This window comes from Eublepharis macularius, chromosome 8 (assembly GCF_028583425.1).
Source record: "Eublepharis macularius isolate TG4126 chromosome 8, MPM_Emac_v1.0, whole genome shotgun sequence".
Lineage (NCBI taxonomy): Eukaryota > Metazoa > Chordata > Lepidosauria > Squamata > Eublepharidae > Eublepharis > Eublepharis macularius.
In genome coordinates, this window is record NC_072797.1 from 13,279,076 (window position 1) to 13,303,947 (window position 24,872).

The following is a 24,872-nucleotide window of genomic DNA, read 5'->3' on the forward strand; positions in this document are numbered from 1 at the left end:
CTTCCTTCCTCCTACCTGGCACAGTAAAAAGTGCTCGTGAGATCTGAGAGCAGAGTAGGAGAGCAGAGTAGGAGAATGGGAAGTGCAGAGGCACAGTAGGCAGAGGGAGCAAAGAGTGGCAGAAGTAGTCCAAGGGTGGGAATTAGAGATGGGCACGAACCGGGGGGGGGGGGGAACGAACTGTGTGGTTTGTGGTTTGTCGCATTTCACGAACCACAAACTTTCACGAACCTGCCCCAGTTCGTGAAGCAGTTTGTTTGGTTCATGAAAACGTCACTTCTGGGTCAGCAGAAGGTCTGCAGAAAGCCCATCCCCCATTGCCTAGGAAACTGATGGATCGGTGCCAGGCTGTGTGCAGTGACGAACTGAAAAATGAACCAAACGAACCGGCCTAAAGTTTGTGGCAGTTCATCAGAAATAGACTCTGATGCACTGCCGGTTCATGAACCACAAACGGGCCCGGTTCATGCTGAACTTTGGTTCATATTTCGGTTCATGCCCATCTCTAGTGGGAATTGAAATTGTAGGGTCATAAAGTCAGAAGGGGTCCAGGTAGCTACAGAGTTCTACTGTAGAGACAGAAGATCATATGTTTAAGTGCAAAGTCACCAAATGCAGAGCAATTAAGTTACAAGTGTTAGGTGCGAGGATATAGGAACCCCTTGATTTTTGCAGTTCCAGGTGTAAACTGGCTGTTGAAACAGATTGTGTGTCAAAGGTGATACTAAGGGGTTTTTTTGTCTGTCAGGTTTCATCTGCCATGATCCATCCGCACATGCATGGCTGGTTATAGATCCAGAGGAGTTAGCCGCATTAGTCTGTAGTAGCAAGAGAGTAGAGTCCAGTAGCACCTTTAAGACTAACCAACTGTATTGTAGCATAAGCTTTTGAGAACCACAGCTCTCTACATCTGATGAAGAGAGCTGTGGCTCTCAAAAGCTTATGCTACAATACAGTTGGTTAGTCTTAAAGGTGCTACTGGACTCTTTACTATATGGCTGCTTGTGATACTGCAGATGAAAAGCATGCAGGGGTGAAACTCTTCCTAAAGCGTGTCTTAAATTGACTTCTGTGTAGACAAATCCAGTGTTCTTATCAAACAGTTTTCCTACATCCTTGCACTATCAGTTTTGCTTAGATTTTTTTTAAAAACTGCCTTGCATACTGATTTTACCTGTAAGGGCCACACAGACCATGTTCGTTTCCACCCTTTTTTTGATGGGATGAATTAAAAGTCCCCATTCACAATATCACAATACTGTTGTGCCACTTTGAATGCCGTGCTATTTCCATCACTGCTGTCGTGTCAGCTGCCGTGCTGTTCTCTTCGTTCCAGTCCTCTATTCAAGAGTATGAATAGAGCAGGAATGTAATGTGCAGGTAGTTTCCAGATAGCTGTTCAATTCTTGGTGAATAGATTGGATGTGTGATGCAAACATCTATTCGCTTTACAAGGCCAAACATTCACAGCCATTCCAACAAACATTCAAACTCATTTTCACATATCTATCCTGCTCTTCCTTCGAGGAGCTCTCAGCATCGTACATGATTTTCCCCTCTCCCATTTTATCCTGAGAGCTAGTGTGGTGTAGTGGCTAGAGTAACAGACTAGAATCTGGCAGTCCCAGGTTCAAATCCCCACTCTGCCATGGAAGCTTGCTGGGTGACCTTTGGCCAGTCACACAGTCTCAACCTAAAAGAGTCCAGTAGCACCTTTTAAGACTAACAAACTTTACTGTACAGTTGCGTGCATAAGCTTTTGAGAATCACAGTTCTCTTTGTCCTATGCATGCACGTGATTCTTGAAAGCTTATGCACGCATCTGACGAAGAGAACTGTGATTCTCGAAAGCTTATGCTACAGTAAAGTTGGTTAGTCTTAAAGGTGCTACTGGACTCTTTGATTTTGCTACTACAGACTAACACGGCTAACTCCTCTGGATCTAGTCTCAACCTAGCCTTCCTCACAAGGTTGTTGTGAGAAGAGAAGAATTTAAATTAAAAAAAGCAAACCCACAATTTGATGGTTGTTGTGGGTTTTCCGGGCTGTATTGCCGTGGTCTTGGCATTGTAGTTCCTGACGTTTCGCCAGCAGCTGTGGCTGGCATCTTCAGAGGTGTAGCACCAGCTGCTGGCGAAATGTCAGGAACTACAATGCCAAAACCACGGCAATACAGCCCGGAAAACCCACAACAACCATCGTTCTCCGGCCGTGAAAGCCTTCGACAATACATCAAACCCACAATTTCATCATCAAACCGATTATTGATTTTTTAAAATGTGCATGCCGCCTCTCCAAAACAGCAGCACGGGAAATGTGCATTGTAAAGGGGGCCAGAACTTACAACCCCAACACCAGGGGCTTGGTGTAAAAGCACAGCCTTACCCTGCCTTTAGAAGGAGCCCGATGGAGCCAGTGGTGGCAGGTGAACTTGACAGAGGAGCGAGTTGTACAATATGTGGACTAGTATTGGGAATCCCAGACACTGTTTTAAAAAACAACAACCTGGATTCCACTTGAAATGGAAGATCTTTAACTAGCAAGAAGGTTCATGTGGGAATAGATATTCCTTCAGGACATGTCCATCCAGTGCTGGGCCAGCTGCACTGGCTCCCGGTCGAGTTCCGGATCCAGTGCAAGGTGTTGGTTTCGGTATTCAAAGCCCTTAACGGGCTGAGAGCAACATACCTACGGGCAAGGCTTTTTTTCTGGGAAAAGAGGTGGTAGAACTCAGTGGGTTGCCAGCACAGGAGGAAACTCTTGGCAGGAGGTGGTGCCCCTGGTACCACATGCACGCGCGCAAAGTGCATGCATGCTCCCAGGGCCAATGATGTCACGTTGGGTCAGCTGGAACAAGGGGGGAGTTTTTAAAAGTTTAAATCACCGTCGGCAAAAATGGTCACATGGTTGGTGGCCCCACCCCCTGATCTCCAGACAGAGGGGAGTTTAGATTGTCCTCCGAGCCGCTCAGTGGTGCAGAGGGCAATCTAAACTCCCCTCTGTCTGGAGATCAGGGGGCGGGGCCACCAACCATGTGACCATTTTCAAGAGGTTCCGGAACTCCGTTCCACCGCGTTCCAGCTGAAAAAAAGCCCTGCCTACAGGACTGCCTCTCCCATTATGTCCCACACAGGACTTTGCGCTTGGCTGATAAGCAATTACTGGTGGTCCCCAGCTTGAGGAACGTTTGCCTGGCCTTGGCCAGGGCCAGGTATTTTGGCTTTGTTTCGGCCTGGTGGAACACTCTCCCGTTGGAGACCCAGGTCCTGCAGAATCTGTTGTAGTTCTGTAGGGCTTGTAAGACGGAGAGGTTTTGGTTGAGGGCCAGCGATCTGTCTCTTCTCTGACTGCCGCAACCCTTTACCAGCTGCCCTGAGTACTGTATCATGGCTGGACCTGGAGCTTTCTATACTAGTCTCTGTACTGTTTTGTTTTTGTTTGTTTTTAAATTATATATTTTATTTTAATTAACAATTCAATGTAACAACACGTAACAGATCAACATACAAACATAAACCATCCATCTTGTAGAAATTAAATAGTCTCTGTACTGTTGATGACGCCCAATAGACTGTTGAATGAGCTCTTTAATTTATTATGTTTTAACCCTGTAATTTATGGTTGCTAGCTGCCCTGAGCCTTTTTATGGGGATGGCGAGATATAAATATAATAAAATATAATAAATAAAGAGGCAAGGGAATTGGCTTGTGTTTGTCTCCCAGACACATCATGATCTTCCAGACCTGGGTCTACAGATGAGCTTCAAAGATGCCAACAGTGGCCCCTGGAACTCTTCCTACTTTATTCTTGATTATGAGGAACTGAATTCATTTGTTCTTAAGTGAGCATCTCGATGGATTCCACTCTTTTGCCTTATGTCCTTTTTGTTGCTTTAAGTATGTGCTCCTATGTACTACTTGTTGCTTTCAGTATGTTCCTACTGGGTAATTCTAGGTTGTTTAATGTCAGAATTGCTTGTGCTCTGTTTTAGCATTTAACAGCCTAAAATGATTCTCATAAAACAGTTCTGAGGCTGGAAGCAGACAGTAAAAACAATTTTAACAGATCAGCTCCATAATTAAAAACCCCAGATAAAAAGAAATGTTTTGGCAGAGTCCCTAACAATGAGTCAGAGAAGTGCCTGGTGAGTCTCAAGGGGGAGGATATTCCACAGGTGAAGTACCACCACCAAAAAAGACTTGTCTCTAGTCTCTCTACCCACCTCAACTCTGCAAGCCAGAGCACAAAGAGCGGGACTTATCAGCTGGATCTTAATTGAAGAACTATTTTTCTTTTTATATATATATATTAAAAATTATTTAAAAGATGTAACAGTAGAAAGTGCATACAAACTTATACAAGCACTACATTTAAAATTAAATTAAATAGAAAAATTCATTCAGAATGTATAACAACACAACTTAATTGTGTAATAGCTCTCCTTCTCTCTCCTTGATTACTTATACCCAAACGTTAACATCAGCTATTTTTAATTAATCATTTCTCCTGTGTTTTATCTTTTTATCTTTGTAACAAGTTGCCTTTATTTATCTTAATTTTAGACTAAGTAATCAAAAAAATCTTTCCATTTTTTTCCAAAATTCAACTGTTGGTCTATTAGACACTTAAGTAATTAATTTGGCCTTTGATGCATATTCATATTATCCAGGGCTTTTTTTCAGCTGGAACATGGTGGAATGGAGTTCCGGAACCTCTTGAAAATGGTCCCATGGCTGGTGGCCCCACCCCCTGATCTCCAGACAGAGGGGAGTTTAGATTGCCTTTCATGGCGCGGAGGGCAATCTAAACTCCCCTCTGTCTGGAGATCAGGGGGTGGGGCCACCAGCCATGTGACCATTTTCACTGAGGGCGATTTAAACTTTTAAAAACTCCCCCCTTGTTCCAGCTGACCCAAAGTGACACCATTGGCCTTGGGAGCATGTGTGCACTTTGCTTGTGCACATGTGTTACCAGGGGCACCACCTCCCACCAAGAGTTGCTCCGTGTGCTGGAAACCCACTGAGTTCCACCACCTCTTTTCCCTGTAAAAAAAGCCCTGATATTATCTATCCACTCTGACAAATCAGGGCACATAATGATCCTGTTTTCGAGCTTTAGGTGTATAACATTGCAATCCTATGGAGAGTTACTCCAGTCTAAGCCCAGTGATTCCAATGAGCTTAGACCAGAGTAATTTTGCATAGGGTTGTCCAGTCAAATGATCTCTCCGGAAGCTGCCTTCCTTGATGTGTGCTTTGCAAAAACCAGAATTCAGAAGTAGCCATGTGATGTGGAAAATCAGGATTCATTCTTCCTCCGTGACCGTCCTTGCAGGCTCTCACTGTGGCGAATGCTGAAACAGCTCTGTTTGTTGTCTGAAACCCCTGTTACAAAATATTTTATGAGGAAAAAGAAGTAAGGGTGCAGAAGAATTGGCTCGTTGCCCTGGGTCAAAGATTTGTGAAGATGTAAATAAAAACAGCTGTAACCTAAAGGAGAGGGGAAGGGCAGGGAAACGGTTTACATATCTGCCCTATTGAGAACGATGGAGGCTGGGAGGGGGGGTGAGGACCCGGTTGCGATTGTGTGGGGCTCCAGCCAGGATTATGCTGAATTTTGGATGGTGTGGCTGAATTTTAAAATTAAATTTAGCTGCTGTCTTGTTATTTGATCGGCATGAAGATGATAGGTCTGTGTGCAGCTATTCAGACCAACGTGCCAGTCGCTAGAGAAGTAAAAGAATAACTTGGTCCATTGGTGCGCCGTGGCCGGATTCTGATGTCGCATTTAACCATGGTTAAAGGGAAGTGTGCACAAAGCCTCGCTGCTTGTGGGTCTGGTGCACACTGTCTCGGCACCGATTTTGTGTGCATGTTTTGTCAGAGGTCATATTAGGGATCCCTTTCCCCCGCTTCCACCCTCTCCCCCCACTACCTGGCTGGCGGGGGGAAAGGCGCAGGAACGGGCCTCCCAAGAGCGCTCCCAGGGCGGTGCAATGACATCACTCCCGGGAATGATATCATTGCGCTGCCCTGAGAGTAGGGTTGCCAGGTCCCCCTACCTCCTGGGCAGAAGGTGGGAGGCTTGGCACGTACCTTGCGTCCACTGGTCGCATACACTCTCAGCCTACGTGATGACATCACTTCAGGGAAGTAACGTCATCACATGGGCCACCCTGGGAGTGCTCCCGCGCTGTGCAGCACTCCAATCTGGGCTGATTTGGCCCTGATTCGGGCCCAGATTGGGCTGCTGCAGTGCACGGGAGTGCGGCGCATGGCCTGGGAGTGCATCCTGGGAGGCTCATTTCCCCCCCCCCCACTGGCCAGGTCAGTAGGGGTAGAGTTGGAGGGTGGGAGCAGGGGATCCCCCGCCTCCAGTGGGGGACTGGCAATCCTACCCGAAAGTGCTCCCATGCTTCTGCAGCGCTCCAATCTGGGCTGATTTGGCCCCGATTTGGGCCCAGATTGGGCTGCTGCAGTGCACAGGAGTGTGGCGCATGGCCTGGGAGTGCACCCTGGGAGGCTCATCCCCCCCCCACTGGCCAGGTCAGTAGGGGTAGAGTTGGAGGGTGGGAGCAGGGGATCCCCCGCCTCCAGTGGGGGACTGGCAATCCTACCCGAAAGTACTCCCATGCTTCTGCAGCACTCCAATCTGGGCTGATTTGGCCCCGATTCGGGCCCAGATTGGGCTGCTGCAGTGCACATGAGTGCGGCGCATGGCCTGGGAGTGCACCCTGGGAGGCTCATCCCCCCCCCCACTGGCCAGGTCAGTAGGGGTGGAGTTGGAGGGCGGCACACATCCTGGGAGTTGGAGGGTGGCGCACGGCCTGGGAGTGCACCCTGGGAGGCTCATCCCCCCCCCACTGGCCAGGTCAGTAGGGGTGGAGTTGGAGGGTGGGAGCAGGGGATCCCCCGCCTCCAGTGGGGGACTGGCAATCCTACCCGAAAGTGCTCCCATGCTTTGCAGCGGGCCAATTTTGGCCCCAAATGGGCCCGTTTGTGATCTAAATCGGCCCACTGCAAAGCACATGCTCACTGCTATGGCTGCGCGATGATGTCACTTCTGGGATGCACACGGAGCATGATGGGAGTGAGAAAAGGTAAGTGCTGGGTCCCCTCCTACCACCGGGAGAGTAAGGGGACCTGACAACCCTAGGTCACATAACATTACAGCTGGTAGGCCATGCCTGTTAGCTGCGATGGACTAAGGCGGAAGTACTAAGTGTCCGGGGTCTGGGTCCCAGCCCCCAGACTTGGTAGGAGGGAACAGCAGGGCTGATGGGCAAACAGAGGGGGCAGCCAGCAGACAGCAGGTCAACTGGTCAGCCAGCTGACAGCAGGTCAACCGGTCTGACTGGCAGGCAGAGGAGGCAGCTGGGGGACAGCAGGTCAACCCCTCCCACAGGCAAATGGAGCCAGAACCTGCCGGTGCAAGGGGCAAAAGCCCAGGGCCTCAGGAGGCAGGGGGAGACAGAGAGAGGCCAGCGAGTCCCACTCCCCTAGGGAGGGAAAGGGGGCTAGGCAAGGCGGAAGGGGGCAAGGGCAGAGGGATTGGAAGCTCAGCAGTCACCCACCCAAAGACCTTACCTGAGGAGGAGAAGCAGCAGCAGCCCCAACAACCCAAAGCCACGCCCCAGCTAGAAAATAGTAGCCTGGCCCAGGAGTTGCCAAAAGCCAAGCCACTCCAGGTGGGGCTCTTGGAGGCACTCTGCAGGAAGCCCTGGGCAACCAGCCAAGGAGCCACAGCTGGACCCACCTTCAGCCATCAGCTCAGCCAGGGAGGCCGGGCTGCTAGCCAGGGGACTGCAGCTGGACATGCCTTCAGCAATCAGCCAAGGCAGGGAGGCTGGGCAGCCAGAGAACAAGGCACAGCTGGTGCTGGTCAGTGGGGCCAGATCAGCTACCCCAGCTGCAACTGCTTGGTGCAGCCAAAGGCCAGGCTGGAAGAGGGGTGGGGGCAGTAGGAGGAAGCCCTATAAAAGCTGGTTGGGAAGAGCCCTGTGGTGGTGGGTGTGAGTGAGGAGTGATGATGTGGAGTGAGAGCAGTAAGATGCAAGGGTGGAGGCTTGGAGGAGAGTCCTGGAAGGAGAAGATGAAGGAGGGCGCAGAGGGTAAGCAGGCCAGGTTGAGCAGGCCAGCGAGTGGACTGAGAGGGAGTCTGGGTGAGGTATACCGCCCCTCCTTCCACAGAGCAGGGTCCTGCAGATTCCCTGGCCCCCCTGTGACGTCAGGAGCAGACCGCCCAGTGCCACGCCCAGCGGCAGCGACGGCAAGCCCTGACACTAAGAACACTTACATGGGAGTAAGCTCTATTGAGTAAAGTGGGAGTTATTTCTGCGTTAAAATCCTTAAGCTTGTGCTGCATAGTGTAATACGAATAATTTCTATATTTGTTTAGTTTATTTACAGCTTGCCTTTCTCTCTGAAGGTAAAACAATGTATTCAAATAGAGTGAGGCATCCAATACAGAATGCAATAGGAGTGGACTGCAAAAATCAGGACTTCTCCAGTCCAAATCTAGCCTCTGCCATGAACGTTTTGTAGGAAGCCTTAGAGCAAGCTCCCGTGTGTTAATTTGTGCCCTCCCCTCTCCCGTTGAAATATGGGGTTAACAGTATGTGCCAGTAATGACATCTTTTATTTATAACATTTCGAAATCACAGCTTGTCTTTGGGTAGAATGCAAAAGATACTATAACAGAAGGACAATGTGAATCTTTGGAACAAATGAAAAACAAACAGCAAAATAATATTCCTTCACGGTTTCGGTATTTTCAGCTGTTTGACTTCAAACCTCAGAGAACAACATCGGAATTGTATTGACACATTTTGAAAAATTAATCCTCAGTTCAAAAGATATAAGGGATCTTTTATCAAAGCAGACAAGTGGGTTTCTAGCCATGTTAGTACAAAAATAAAACTCAAAAATGCCATCCATGTAGTATCTTTTATTACGACCAAAGCAATGACACATAATAGTATGCAAGCTTTCAAGTTCCACAGAACTCTTCATCAGGCCAGACATTACAAAATAAAAAAGAAGTGTCACCAGGGCTTTATTTCTGGGGAAAGAGGTGGTGAAACTCAGTGGGTTGCCCTCGGAGAAAATGGTCACATGGCTGGTGGCCCCGCCCCCTGATCTCCAGACAGCGGGGAGTTTAGACAGCAGGAGTTTAGACAGTGGGCGGCGCGGAGGGCAATCTAAACTCCCCTCTGTCTGGAGATCAGGGGGCGGGGCCACCAGCCATGTAACCATTTTCAAGAGGTTCCGGAACTCCGTTCCACCGCGTTCCAGCTGAAAAAAAGCCCTGAGTGTCACCCATTTCTGTTTGAAAGAGAGTCAGCTGCCAAGCCTATTTTTAAACATAGATGGGAAGAAAATGCTAAATACAGCCGTTAACGTTTCTGGGTGGGGAAATATATTTATTTGGAGACCTGCTATTGCAATCTGTACACAAAAATCACTATAAAATATTTTATTATGGTACTTAGCTCCTGACAGATTAAATAAAATTTATGAGTAATTCTAAGCAATATTGGAAATGTGGACAAGTCTCAGCAAATTTCCAGCCTGTGTGGTAGCAATGCCCTGCCGTTCAAGTTTATTGGAAAAAATTAGGACTTAAGCTAGCAATGGATCCTAAAATTATTCCGTGGGGGCTTGTTAATTATTACATTATTCCTAAATGTTTAAGATGTGGTGTCAGAACTGTTTTCAGCTGCAAAAGTGATTATTGTCAAAAATTGGCAGAATTTCAAGTCTATTTGTTAGGAGATGGGGTAACAGCAAATTGGCAAACGTTCAGCAGTCACTGAAATTTTTAAACTGAAAGACAGGTCAACCATTTTTGAACAGAACTAGAATGCTTTTCGTGAATTTTGGAAAGTGGGGGGCTAGATATCAACAGTTGTAATTGATTTTAAATTGGATCCAAAATGAAAGAAAATGAGCATTTTATTTATTCTGTTTCTTTATTTGGAAAAACAAAATTATGCTGCCTCCCTGGGGAGCCTGCCCAAGGCAGCTTACAAAATAAAACGTAATAAACATTAAAAAGTGATTAATTGAAATCCAGCTTTAAAAACCCAGCTTTAAAAAAAAGACCGTTGAGCAGCTTAAAAATACCAGTTTCTGACTAAAAGCACGCTAAGATGATGTTAAAAGAGTGACCTCTTAATTAAAGGCCTGGATAAATAAACATTTTGGCCTGGAGCCTAAAAGAGAGCAAGTGAGCCTCACGGGGGAGGGAATTCCAACAGTGAGGCGCCACCACTGAAAAGGCCCTGTCTGTAGTTGCCATCTGCCTCAGCTCTGAAGATGGAGGCACAAAGAGCAGGGCTTGAGATGCAGATCTTAACTGGCGGGATGAACATTATGTGAGGAGACAGTTCTCCAGTTATCCTAACTGGGGCTGCCAGTCCCCTGGTGGGGGTGAGGAATCCCCTGCTCCCAGCCTCCACCCCTGACCACCATTTACCTGGCCCGTCAGGGGGAAAGGGACAAAGAACAAGCCCGGGAGGTTCCCAGCAAGCTGCAACAACGTCACATCTAGGAGTGATGTCATTGTGCTGGCTGTGGGGATGCTCCCACCAGCCCAAATAAAGCATGGGAACATTCCCGCAGCTAGCGGGATGATGTCACTCCTGGAAGTGACATCATTGCATTGGCACCAGGAACACATGCAGGTGGGGATTTTCAAAAAGGTGTGTACCAGGTCCCTTCCCTCCCACTGGGAGGATAAGGGGACCTAGCAACACTAATCCTGACTGAAAACCATATGTAGGTCCATAATAGGGTTGCCAGGTCACTTTAGTCCTCCGGCAGGGGACTAGGAACCTGGGACTCACCCTCCGTGGTGATCAGCATCCCTTCTCGTGCGTGCTCCTGGCGTGCGTGATGTCATCACACGGGTCAAAGGGCGGCCTGGCATGTGTTCCTGCGCTCACCAAAGGGCTGAATCACCCCCCATGGGCCCAATTTAGCCTGAAACGGGCTTATTGTGGGGCACGGGGGCATGCCGCACCACTCTGAGGGGTTCCCCGGGGGCACACTCCCCTGCTGGTCAGTTAAGCGGGGTCAGGAGGGAGGAGGTGGGAACAGGGGATCTCCCACCCTGGGCGGGGGATTGGCAGCCCTAGTCCTTAAAGGTGAGATCCAGCAATTTTTTTAAAAAACTAGCCTACTATTGATGGCTGTTGTAAGGTCTATAATGAGAACACGTGCAAAAAGAATGTTTGGTCTTTTGAACGTGCTTAAAAAGATGTATTTTTTAATATTGTCAGTCATACTTGGCATAGTGATGTCCTCTTCCACATTATATTGCCCCCGGTAATGCAGACTTGCGATTACTCCCATATAAGGTTGCCAGCTCCAAGTTGAGAAATTCCTGGATAATCTGGGGGTGGAGCCTGGAGAAGGAGGGGCTTGGAGAGGGGTTTCAGCAGGGTATAATACCATAGGATCCACCCTCCAAAGCAGCTATTTTCTGCAGGGGAACGGACTCTGGCCTGGAGATCAGTTGTCATTCTGGGAGATCTCCAGCCACCACCTGGAAGTTGGCAGCCCTACTCCCACGTGTCCTAAATCTGCAGTACATAACACAACATCATCCCGCTGTTGGGCTTCAAACATATAAATGCCCCCCCTTCACTTGTTTTTTCCCCCAGCCAGTTTCCTGTAAGAAGTTCCTATGTCTCATAAACTCAGTCAACCATTTTTAAACCTAAGCATGAATTCCTTCCGCTACCGCAGAGCTCCAGTCAGCTCTTCCTCCATTTAGTCAAACACAAGAGCTCAGTCTTAACTGTTAAGAGCCAGCTGGCCACAGAAAGGAGGTTTGACCTCCTCTGAGTGCCAAGGAACACACTTTTGACAGGCAAGATTGGTTTGGCAAACAAACTATGGGGGGACCATTTTAGCCACTGACCAGCAAAGGGTAATGGCCACTTCCTCCAGTCAAGAACATTTTGAGCAGGTCAGTGCAAATTCGTTCTCTGCAGAAATAAAATAAATCACTGTGCAAAAAAAAAAAATTAAAATAACACTGGTTATTTCTCCAGAGGGGCACAATTTTGAGATTAGGGCGGCAAATGGTGAAGCCAGCGCTTCAGAAGGGCGATTGTTTAGCGGGGATGAAATAAATTTTGCAATGAACAAAATATATTTACCAAAGTGGTAACGTTTTCTTCCTGTTGCCTGCTTCTCTGCTGTCATGGATATGTTAAAACTGCAAAGGTGGAGGAAACAGGAACTAGATAACCCATGCACCAAATTTTGTTTATGGCTTTTTCCCCCTGGATAAACAGGGAAATTTCAGGGAACTAAAAAGTTGGACCACGTGGTGGAAGTTGGGTGGGATGTTAGCCTCTTTTCAAGAATACCCCAAACAATTTCCACTTCTTCTTAAATGGATGAAAAACACCAAGATGGAACAAGATCACACTAGTATTGCTGGGTCTTAGGTAGAGATGGGCACGAACAGCAATACAAACAAAAAAAAGCCACAAACAGCCCAATCCACTGTTCACGAGCAAGCTGTTTGTGAGGCCCATTCCTGGCGAACATGTGTTCGTTCCAAACCCTCTTCGTGGTGTTTGTCAGCCGTCCGTAAAGCCAGACAGTCTGGCGCCTTTCAATCAATTCCCCTGGCAACTTAGGCATGGACTGTCTGAACTCTGTCTGGCTTTCCTTCTGGCTTGTAACCCCTCAAAGTAGCTTCCAGCAGACAGTCCAGTTTTTGCCACTGTGAAAAGAACATGACATGAAAGGAGGAGACCCATGGATCATGCCTTTCCTGGGGTGCAATATCTCTGAAACTTGGGGGGGGGGTTCTTCAGAGGACAGTGAGGACTATGTCCCCTGCAAATTTGGTGGGTATTGGACATTGGGAAGGTCAGTTTGTAACTCCTCAATTAGCTTCCAGCAGACAGTCCAGTTTTTGCCACTGTGAAGGGAAAATGACATAAAAGGGGGAGACCCATGGACTCTCCTTTCCCCGGCTCAAGTTCAGCTAAGTCCCAAGGGGGCCGTTCTGGCTCCCACAAACCTCCAACTACGAACATGTTCGTGAACATGTCATGTCCGTGGATGTTCGTGAATCCCTGTTCGTGGATGGCATCGAACAACGAATATCGTGTTCGGTTTTTTCCCCCTGTTTGTGCCCATCCCTAGTCTTAGGCCACAATCATGTAATGTTTTTGACTTCATTAGCTCTGGATTTTGTAATGATTGACAATTGATTGTAATGATTTTGAAGTGTGTATACGTCATTCAAGCATGTTAGGCTGGGCTGTGTACTAGTGCAGTACCAATCATTCTGAAAAAGATGGGTGTGTATGAACATGTCCATTCCAAGAATGACAATAAGAACAGTGTGCTAATACACTGTTCTTCTAGATAGATTAGTGCCTCATTCAGAGAGGTGAACAAAGCCAGTGTTATTATCGCCACAATACAGCTGGGGAGCTGGGGCTAGGAGGAGCAGCTTCCCCAGGGACACCTGCTGAGCTCATGGCCGTGGTGAGATTTGAACCATCAGAGTGCTAACTTGCATCCCAACCAAGAGAGTGTGTGTCCAGCATGAGTGTGAGAACCATGTGAAGTAGAGGTTAGATTGTCAGACTAAGATCTGGGGGACCCAGATTCAAATCCCCATTCTGCCAAGGAAATTCAGTGGGTGGCCTTGGGCCAGTCACACACACTCAGCCTTACATATCTCATAGGGCTGTTGTGAGGGTAAAATCGAGGAGAGAAGAACCATATCAGCCACTGGGGGGAAAGATGGGGTATAAACAGAGTGGGTGGGCGGGCAGGCCAGTATGGCAAAGTAGGTGGAAAATGTGGAAAGTGTTAACCAATAAGAATGTAAGAAGAGCCATGCTCGATTAGACCAAAGGCCCATTCAATCCCGCCTCCTGTTTACACAATGGCCAGAATGAATTAGTGCAAAATGCTGCAACTCGACTGTTAGCAAGAGCGAGCAGGAGCACATAGTGTGGGATCACTCCCATCCTACAGTCACTCCATTGGCTACCTATCAGTTACCATGCTCCATTCAAGGTACTGGTTATTACATACAAAGCTCTTCACGGCCTTGCCCCAAAATACCTACGGGACTGCCTCCCTCCCTGTGTCCCTCCACTTCAGCTTCACTCATCTGAACAAGGTCTCCTGCAGGTGCCAGGCTGCACATGGGCGAAATCAACATCAGCCCATACACAGGCTTTCTCTGTGGTGGCCCCTACCCTGTGAAACAGCCTGCCTGAGGAGGTCAGGAGAGCCCCAACTCTCCTGGCTTTCCTCAAACAATGCAAAACCTGTCCGTTCTAGGGACGGCAGTCCATGGCAGATAGACCCCCCCCCAACCCCTCACAGCAAGCACTCCAGTGCATTGGATGAAAAGGCTTTTATTTGGAGATCAATTAAGTTCATGGGTACCGTACATCCATAGATAGGTAAGTTGGCAGGAATGGGGATACAAGCATATGCACTTTGATATAAGGAGCATGATTCCCCCCTCCCCTTGAAAAGTTAGCAACTAGGTGCGAAAATCCCAAAATCTCATGAGAACACAATAGCTTTGTCTGGGCAGAGAAAGGCAGAAGATTACTCCCTCTGTCTCCTGTGAAAAGTTACAGTACAGCTGCAAGGTCAAGCATACTTGTAGAGATAACAGGCCAACAACTTTCTCTCAGCATTAGCACTTTCGTTTTTTGGGAAGGCCAAGGATGGCGTGATTATAATGGGTACATTATATGAGCATGACGTGAAAGCACACAGGATATCAATACAGTGATCAGATCAATACTGAGAGCAGAGAATACATGAATGGCGTGCAGACATGACAAAACTGAATTATTCAAAAAGGTTTTTTACTCAGACAGGAGGGCTGCATCGTAGGGAGGGGCTCTCAGATGCTTTGCTAATGAGTTAGGGACCATAGTCCTCACCACTATGTTGCCTTACATATTATCTGTTGCTTAGAATATGTACTCTTATATGCCACCTGTGCTTCATGTTGTCTAATATCAGTCCTAGAATTAATTATGTTCTGTTTCAGCAATTCTTCAACTCCGTATTGGATCCTTGCTAATGCTATGTCTTTGTAAACTTGTATTTATTTACCTTATGACATTGTTTTTGGAAATGTCCTTGATACTGATTGTACTAATCTTACACTACTGTATGTAATCCACCTTGAGTCTCAGTGAGAAAGGCGGACAATAAATGACATAAATATGTAAGTAAGTAAATAAATAAATACATAAATAAATTAAGCTCAGATGCAGACTTTTTAACTGCATTTCAAATGGCCTTACAGTAAACGTAGCTTTTATTTTTAAAACTCCGTTGTAGCGTCATTTGGCTGGCAACGAAAACTGTTGCACGGCCAGAGGCAGATTGGCCATTTACCTTACAGAGAAATTTCCGAATGGGCCCCTGCCCCAGAGGGCTGTTGGTGGCTAAGACCCAGCGCCTCTGCCAGTGCCTCGGTGGACACTGGACTCAGACCCTTCACTGGCAATTGTTGTCAGCTCACCAGTTGTCCCTTCCTGCACTGCTGCCGTTTTGTGGGGTGAGGCAAAGGCTTGTTCCAAGGATATTTCACTTCCCAGTCCACTCCTATGCCCTAAAACACCAGCCCGTTCATCGGATGCGCTAAATCCTGTCTCTTTTGTATGTTTAAGGGCCTTTAATTTCCTTTGAAAAAAACCTAACTGCTTGTAACTGCTGATAATCTTGTCATGACGGCCCTTTTGGAAATCTAGAGTGTCTTAAGTTCAGCAAGAGGATGCACGACACCCTTTTTTTGGCTCCATTTTCTGGCAGGAATTTCCTCTGATTTTAGCTTCCTCTCACAAGGGACAAGAGGAAAATATCCTAATCTTTCAGACTTATAAGGTGTGTCTGAAGAAAATTACGGTGTCTCATGGGTAGGAAATACCCCAAACCGCATGTGTTTGCTCTTCCACCGTATTCACCAACTTAGCTCATTGGTTGTGTGATATAGAAACAGTAACTCTAAAAACACTCCAGCCTAGCAGTTAGAGCACAGAGTTAGAAGCCAAGAGTACGGACCTGTAATTTAATACTGTATAATGACTTAAAGTGCTACCTTTGGCAATGCAATTGTCAGAAACACAAATGTTGGGGAAAGGAATATGCTACATAGTTCCAATGGAATGCAGCATGGGTGGGGCGGGGGGCTTATACCGTAACATGGATTGGAATTTGGTGATGGTAATGAAACCTCTACAGTGATTAGTTTAACTGTTTTAACATCATAGTAGGGCATAGCAGAAAGAAGGTTGTTGGGCTGCCATTCATAGAAACATAGAGTCATAGGGTTGGAAGGGACCTTCAGGGTCATCTAGTCCAATCCCCTGCACAATGCAGAAAATTCACAACTTCCCTCCCACACCCACAATGACCCCTGTTGCATGCCCAGAAGATGGCAAAACATCACCAAGATCCCTAGCCAAAAAAGCCTGGAGAAAATTGCTTCCCGCCCCCAAAGTGGTGATCGACAGCACAAACGGGGAAAAACCCAAACCATGCTGTTCGTGGTTTGTCAAATTTCATGAACCACGAACTTTCACAAACCTGCCCTGGTTCGCAAACTGGTTTGTTTGGTTCGTGAAAACATCACATCCAGGTCAGAAAATCATCACTTCCGGGTCAGCAGAAGGTCTGCAGGAAGTCCATCCCCTGTTGCCTGGGAAACTGATTGATTGGCACCAGGCTGTCTGCAGTCACAAACCAAAAAACGAACCAAACGAACTAGCCTAAAGTTTGTGGCGGTTCATCAGAAATGGAATCTGACGAACCGCAGTTCGTGAACCACAAACCGGCCTGGTTTGTGCTTGATTTTGGTTCGTATTTCGGTTCGTGCCCATCTCTAATCAACAGTAAGAAGAGGCCACGAGAACTAAGCACTGAACTAAGCCATTGGCTGAGCTGGTTGAATCCAAAGAATCTGCAGTTCTTTTATTCATGTCCTGTGCTTTTTTATTGAAATCATTGAATGTGTGGATGTTCTTACTTGTTAGCCAATTCTGATTTATTGTTTTAATTCCCTGTAAACTGCTTTGGGTCCCATAGAGAGAGAAAAGCGGGTTAAAATATTTCAAATAAAAAATAAATACATCCAGCTGCTTTCATTCTACAACGGACCTTGTCACAACAGGAAGATGGACCAAGGCAAGGCGTGGAAGAAGCCAGGGTCTAGGGAATGAGGCAGCCCCAGTTTTGATAGGTCAAGGGAGGCAATGAGTAGGGTTGCCAATCTCCAGGTGGAACCTGGAGATTATTGGGTTTTAGTTAAGGCACATTAACTAAACAAACTGCACGTAGAAAGCTCTCATCCAAGTAAGAGAAGCAATAGCTGTTTATTTATCTAAAGAAATATATTTACATAAGTTTAGTGGCGAGAAAGAACTAGTAACTGATCTAACTAGCTAGGATGGCTTTAGATTGAAAGTAGGCCATCTCTCTCAGGAGGAGACACCATGCTGCTTCTCCAGGTGCATGCAGGGAAGAAGAGAGAGAGAAGGGGGAGAGAAGGGAAGGAGACTGATAGCAGCCTATCTAACTGACTATGGTTGTTGCCTTCCTTCTTCTCTGCTGGCCGTCCTAAAAGCCTGAGCAAGAGACATCGCCAGTCCCTTCTTCTAGCAGAGATCTCCCAGAATTACAACTGGTCGATAATGATTCAGTGGAACAGGAGAAAGCTGGAAGGGAAGAGCCCAGCCAGGGAAAGAAAACTGGGAGAATTTTCAGGGAGGACAGGTGCCCAAGAGCTGCAGTTTACCGACTGCAATAACCAGTCTGTTCTTTGGCAGTAGGCCTCCAACAAGGGTGCTCTAAGCCAGAGGAAAACAAGAACTTCTCCACGTCTTTGAAAATGTCTTCTGTACAAGCCCAAAGGATCACATCTTTTGGCCAGCGGTCACCAGACCACAATTTGATCCCACTCCAAATCTGAATTTAAGTGTAATTTTTTTTTGTTAGTGTTTCGGCTGTGTTGGTCTGTAGTAGAAGAGCAAGATCTGGGTCCAGCAGCACCTTAAAGACCAACAAGATTTCCAAGGGAGCTTTAACTCTTGAAAGATCATGCCCTGGAAATCTAGTTGATCTTTGAGAGGTCACTGGATCCAGATCGTGCTTAATTTTTTTTTAGTGGAGAGTTGTAATAATTACACCCTACTTGAAAGACTGATCCCTTGGGTTTTACCCCTGCAAAAAAATGTTTGTGGTACTTGAGGACATTTGTGGTGCCCGTAAGAACATTGACACGTGGATGTGATTCTTCAGAAGACGGTAGACGGCTCAGAGAGATTGTATTACTCTCTTTTGATATTTTGCATGAAAGAGATGCATAGGGTCTGGTGGAGGAAATGATTGCTGCTTCCGTACCATTCACGAACGTTACTGTGCTAGCACAGTGGTGTTGCCAATGCCTGCCGCTGCACAAATTGTAGCATTACTCCAGCATATCATGCATTAGACTGATCCTGTACTCCTATCTGTAAAACTTATTTATGAGACCAAGTGTGGTGTAGGGGTTAGTGTGTCTGACTCGTATCTGGGAAACCAGGTTTGCATGCCCATTCTTCCATCCGAGCTCACTAGGTGGCTTAGGGCCAGTTCTCTCTGCACGTAACCTGCCCCCCAGGGCTGTTGTTAGGATATAATGGAGGAGGGCAATGTAAGTTGCTTGGGGTCCTCACTGGAAATAAGTAAGCCTTTCAGGACAGTATGTTATAGGCTGAAATGGTTATAATAAGAATAACATTCGATTTATATACCGCCCTTCAGGATGACTTAACACCCACTCGGAGCAGTTTATAAAGTGTGTTGTTATTATCCCCACAACAATCACCCTGTGAGGTGGGTGGGGCTGAGAGAGCTCCAAGAAGCTGTGACTGACCCAAGGTCACCCAGCTGGCTTCACGTGGAGGAGTTGAAAATCAATCCTGGCTGTCCAGATTAGAGTCCTGCCGCTCTTAACCACGACACCAAATAGAGCACTCACTGGATGTCAGTGAGTGCTCTGGATGTGACCGCTGTAAAAGTCGTACTGCTGAAGTGTTCAGGGGGGCCTTAACACAGAGTACTGTTTAAAAAAAAAAAAGATGTTGACTCCTCTATTTTGGCTTTGCAGGAGACAAAGGGCTCCCGGAGGAAACAAGTCCCAGCAACACCCCGAGCATCAGCAGGGCACAGCCAAACACAACAGAGAACACCAGAAGCCCTCGCAGGGAAACCAAGCGCCACACTCCTCAGGGAGGCCCGGCCACCACGGCTACAGCCAAAACCGGCGGTGGCACCATAACCAGAAACACTCACCCAATGACAAAGAGACGCACAGAAATGCCAAAGAGACCGAGAACCTGAAAATCGAGGACGCCTCCGTCTGCACGGTACACATCCCCTTGGAGATGCACCGCAGCAGCGAAGCCACGGACAGGCACTCCCCGCAGTATATTCAGGATTCGGAAAGCAAACGGAAGGACAGCCTCCATGAACGGATAACCGAGAGGCCCAAAATAAACCTACTCCAGTCTTCCAAAGACAGACTACGCAGGAGACTAAAAGAAAAGGTACCTCCTTTTTTCCCATTCACTCACAGCAGCTTTTCAGGAAAGCGGCAAAAGCTGTTGGTATGTTTTCCAACTTTCATTGTCCAATGAATTTTATTTACGTTATGGGTTTTTCCCCCCAAAGGAAGAAGTTTTGGGGTCCAAGAGCTGGCATAACAAATGGGAAGGAGGGTCGGGTTGGGATGAGGTAGTAAAGTGCTTCGTGGATGAGGGAAAGAAAAGGAGCTATGCAGCATGCAAAATTCTGTTGCTCCATAATCTCTCACACCTGTATGATTTATTATTAGTATTCCTGCCCTTCTTATAGCAGACATGGCTCGCTCGTTTTCAGACTTTACCCTGCAACCATGAGGGACAAAAATGATAGAAAAGTATCTTTCACCCTCAGTTTCTGGCCCTCCTTCACTTTAGCAGCAAGAGAAATAAATGGGGGAACAGCATCAATGGTGATGCTGTAGGAATTTTCCCCAGTCTCTCTGGTAAATACTATAGAGATTGGGTGAATTCCTAGAGCATCGTTTGGAGGTGACATCAAGGGCAGTAACCGTCCACTCAGAAGAAATGTCACAGAAAGCAACCCTCCACTCAAAAGTGATGTCACTTCCTCCATATTGCTGTAGGGTTTCCCCCAATCTCTGTGGTAAAGACCGTAGAGATTGGAAGAAGTGATGCCATCCCCCCAAACTCCACCCTCCCTGGGCACTGCCCCCCCAAGTCTGCCAGCACTTGCTGTAGTGGGGTTGGCAGCCCTAGGTGGCAGTGGCCCAAAATAATGTCTTGCTATCAAGTGCATCCAACATTTATGGATTCCTGGTTAATATAAGTGCTCAACAGTGGCTGTTTCTTGTCTTTGGCCTATGAACATCTTTTTACGTTTGTTGATTGATGCTACAGAACTTGAAGAGTTTGCCTTACCCTAGCACAGATATTTTGTAAATGAGTAATATTTTGGATAGTCTGTTTGCCCTCTGACTTCTTGTGTCTAAGGTGGATCACCAGGTGTTGCTCTCTGTTGCTTTAGCTGAGCCAGTGCAATGTTCTGTAATGCCACGTTCTACCACTAGATGTCGCTCTATGCCGTTTGTTGCTTTTGACCAAAAGAGCTAATGCTAGTGTTGTATTTCTGATCCAAACACGAAATTATGACCTATCTTTCCTATCCTTTGAACAGGTATATTTTAAAACCATAGGTTCACAAACCAGCTATAGAAAGAAACGTTTATGGTGTCAATTCACCATAAAACCATTAATGGCACAGTGAAAAGAATGGAAAGGGGCTGTTTTTGCTCTGAAGCTGTATTCAGGATAGGACTTAAATTGAGTAAGGAGAATCATTAAAATGGGCTGTGGCCCTTTCAGTGCAGGAAAAAAAATCCTATTTGGCTGCCCAGATTCATGGACTGCCTAGGGCATGTGAGAGGCAGAAATCCAACATGGCTTTCTGCAGCATATTCATATGCAATTAAGAAAACTGCATATGTTTAATTTCTGTTGGTCCGCTGTCTGTTTAAAAGTACAGAACTTCTCATGGGGAAAAACTGGCCTGGTTGCTTTAAGGAGTTTGAGCTATGGTCTTGCCCAGAGACAGATAAGTAATGGTTTTGGTTCGTGCTTTGTCCTTAAGTTTATTTCCCCCTAAGATACCTAACATAGAGTCTCTCTACACAAGGCATCTTACACAGGGTTGCTCAAGTGTAAGGAGTCGCAATGTTAGCTTGGAAGCGTAGTTTTAAAAGACAGAGTTGGTGGAGATTGCTCCTCAGAGGGTTTGTTAATTTCATCTTCGCTTCCCCAGAGGGGAGGTGAAATTGACAGAGCCTTGGGGGAGGCGAAGATGAAATTCTCTGAGGAGCGATCTCCGCCTGCTCTGTCTTTTTCAACTACGTTTCCCAGCTAACATTGCATCTCCCTACCCTTGAGCTTTCCTGTGTAAGATGTCTTGTGTAGAGAGACTCATAGTTCCATCTCTGTAGCTAAACAAGTCTGAGCCTGGTCATTCTTCCATGAGTCAACTGCTAAAAGTCCCTATAGACAGTCTCATGAGGTCCTCGGCCGAAGTGGGAGCACAAAAAATGCAGTACCATAAATCTGGAAATCTTGGTGGTGTTTTTTTAAGCTAGGTAATTTTTCATAAATTTTATGCTTCCAGTTATTTCAGAAACCTTGAGAAAATAAACCTTGTAGAACCTGTTTTCTGAACTTCCCACCTCGCTGAGAAAAAAGGAATGAACTGTGGGCAAATTATACATTCACTGTGCCATTTCACATAGAGTTACACCCTTCTAAGTCCACTGTAATTGGCTCTAGCACTTATTTATTTTATTTATTTATTATTTTCGATTTTTATTCCACCCTCCCTGCACAGGCAGCCTCAGGGCAGATTACATCCAGTAAAAACAAACATACAAATTTATATTTTAAAACAGTTAAAAATCGGAGCAATATAACAATACAATACAGTGCAATATAGATAATTAAAATTCACAAAATGGCAGCAATCAACTCAGCTAATAGGAGGCCATCAATCCGCTTAAAGATAGGGTGGTGGGAACCTCTGACAGGGAGGGATACGATTTTTTTTCTCCTTCACTATTTGGGTCAGTAGGGGAGGCCTAGCCTGCCATCATCCCTATGCCTGGCGGAACATCTCTGTCTTACAAGCCTGGCAAAAGGACGATAAATCCTGCCGGGCCCTGGTCTCATTAGACAGAGGCTGATTCCCCACACATTGGATAATGCACTTTCAATGCGCTTTATCAATCGTTTGAGGTGGATTTTTTGTTCCGCACATGAAAAAAATCCGTTCCAAATGATCTAAAAAGAGGATTGGAAGTGCATTATCCAACGTGTGCGGAATCAGCCATCGAGTTCCACCAGGTTGGAGCCCGGACCGAAAAGATCCTGGTTCTGGTCGAGGCCCGGCAGGCCTCCCTGAGGCCAGAAACCCCCAATAGTTGTTTTCCTCCTGACCAGAGTGTCCTCTGCCTAGGATTGCACTGTGGAGACCAGTTTCAGTCCAGTTTAAATCTCACAGCTTTCCTAAACGAATCCTGGGAGCTGTCATTCGGTGAAAGCGGCCAGTATTCTTTCTCCGAAGTCCTCGGGCTCTTGAAAGTGCGATGGTCTCTTGATAGAGAACTCTGATCATTTATCCAGTCTCAGTTTGTAGCCTAGACATGCTCTCCTGAGCTCTGATGCCACGGAAATGTCTTCTGGGAATTCAGTGTCAGAACAACAGTAAAGAATGTAAGAAGAGTCCAGCTGGATCAATGGCCCATCTAGTCCAGCAACCCATTTCACACAGCATCCAACCAGTTAACCTGGAAGGCCAACAAACATTACAGAGTCCAAGGCTGATATTGCCTCCTAGCAGTGGTATTGAGAGATTTGCGGCCTCTGCAATGGAGATTCTCTTTAGGTACCATGGCTAGCAGCCATGAATGGACCTCTCCTTCAACCGTTAACTCTGGAACTCTCGGCTGCAGGTTTAGAATTCTTACAGCAGGCTTAAAATTCTTTGTGGCTTTGACTGTGCAGTGTTGCCTGGCGCAAGGTGCTGATGCGTTGTTTCTTCTCTTTCCCCCCCTTTCCCATTCTGTGTTCCCTTGCATAACAGATGCCTTGTCTTTCCCTTTTCACGGATCAGGACGAAGTGGCTGTGGAGTCTGCCAACCCGCAAAAGAACAAAATGGACAAATTAATTGAAATTCTCAACAGCATGCGGAACAACAACAGCGGGGTGGATTCTAAGCTCACCAACTTCATGGAGGAGGCCCAGAACTCCACCAACTCGGAGGAGATGCTCGGCGAGATTGTCAGAACCATCTACCAGAAGGCGGTGACGGACCGCAGCTTTGCTTCCACGGCTGCCAAGCTCTGCGACAAGATGGCTCTCTTCATGGTGGAGGGCACCAAATTCCGAAGCCTTCTGCTCAACATGCTCCAGGTAACCAGATAAATCACAGCTGCTGCTGGCCAGAGCAAAGTCCAGAAGTTCTGGCTATGCTCGAGCTGCCTCCTGAGTTCCGTTCTCGACCAATTAATTTTAGAAAAATAAAAGCAGAAATAGAGGGAGAAGGGGGGAAGAATTGAGGGCCGTATTTGTGTTTGTTTACAGCGGTGTTTCATGGTTACGATGGACTGATATAAATTTATAAGCCCTGCTTCTCTAAGAGCCATCTCCTGTTCTATTTTAAAGGGTTGCTTTGACAAACATTTGGTTTCCCCAAGGCGCAGTTCATCTTGTCATTGGCCCTGAAGGATCTCGAAATGTTGAAGGATTAGAATTTTGTTTTTCTTTAATGCTGATGGTCTGCCTCCCTGATCTTTAGAACGGCAACACGGGCAATGTCTTCTCTTCTTGGAAGACCCTAGCAGGCTAGCAGATGTTGTGTATAGTTTATAAATAATAGGCATAAATGTCTGTGAATCCAGTGGAAAGACAAGCAAAAGCCTTATCTAAGGCTTAGGAATGAAACACTGGCTTAGAGGTTTGCATAGAACTGAGGAGAGTTGCATTTTGTGAATGGCTAAATGATGTTGTGATACGTGCAAGACACAAATAATGGTCAGTGGACCTTCTGCAGGTCTTCCACATGGCTGTTTGTGTGTGCACTCATGCCAATGTATACAGGTCAGTGTATGGCTTCTTTCGGCACTGTATACCATGGAAGGGTCCACTCTTGGGGCGCAGCTAAGCTCCATGTTGTCTGAGTGGCCTCTGGGTAGAATTGCCGCTATGGCTTGGGAAATTCCTGGGGATTTGGGGGTGAAAGCCTGGGAGAGCAGGAGGGAACCCAGCATGGGTGTCTCGCCATGAGGTCTCCCCTCCAAAGCTTCCGTTTCCAACAGGAGAAAGATATCTCTGTAATGTCTAGCTCATGTGTAATTCCAGAACTCCAGGACCTGTTTGGGGTTTGGCAACCTTACCTCGGGGACGAGCGACGGGTTTTGCCTACTTTCAACTTTGTTCCATGGAATGTGTTCAAGTTGAGGAGGCAAGAGGAATGTTTGGAAGCAGATTGTGAATAGACCATTGGAAAATCTCTCCCTCCAGAATACTATAAGGGTTTTGTTTAATCTCCCATCCTCTCGCCATCCCATTTAATTCCAGGAACAATGCACATGCTCAGTGCCCATGTATCCATTGGGGGAGCCATTGAGATCTGAGCCCGCCTCTATGTGCATAGCCATGCTTCGGGTTCAATTTCAGATGTGACCCTCAAAGGTCTCTTGGAAGCATTACAATGTGTCTAAATCTTGGGCATTTAA

General features: G+C 46.7%; 1 protein-coding gene across 5 annotated transcripts in view; it reads left to right on the forward strand.

Moving 5' to 3' along the window:
* CTIF (cap binding complex dependent translation initiation factor) overlaps positions 1-24,872 on the forward strand; it is a 233,608-nt gene that overhangs the window by 147,871 nt on the left and 60,865 nt on the right. For 3 of the 5 annotated variants that reach the window (XM_054986122.1, XM_054986124.1, XM_054986125.1), the window contains 2 exons: positions 19,163-19,601; positions 23,218-23,547. In XM_054986122.1, the coding sequence (XP_054842097.1) occupies positions 19,163-19,601; positions 23,218-23,547 (769 nt within the window). The remainder of the gene's footprint in view (positions 1-19,162; positions 19,602-23,217; positions 23,548-24,872) is intronic. The other 2 variants (XM_054986123.1, XM_054986127.1) reach the window with 1 other exon arrangement.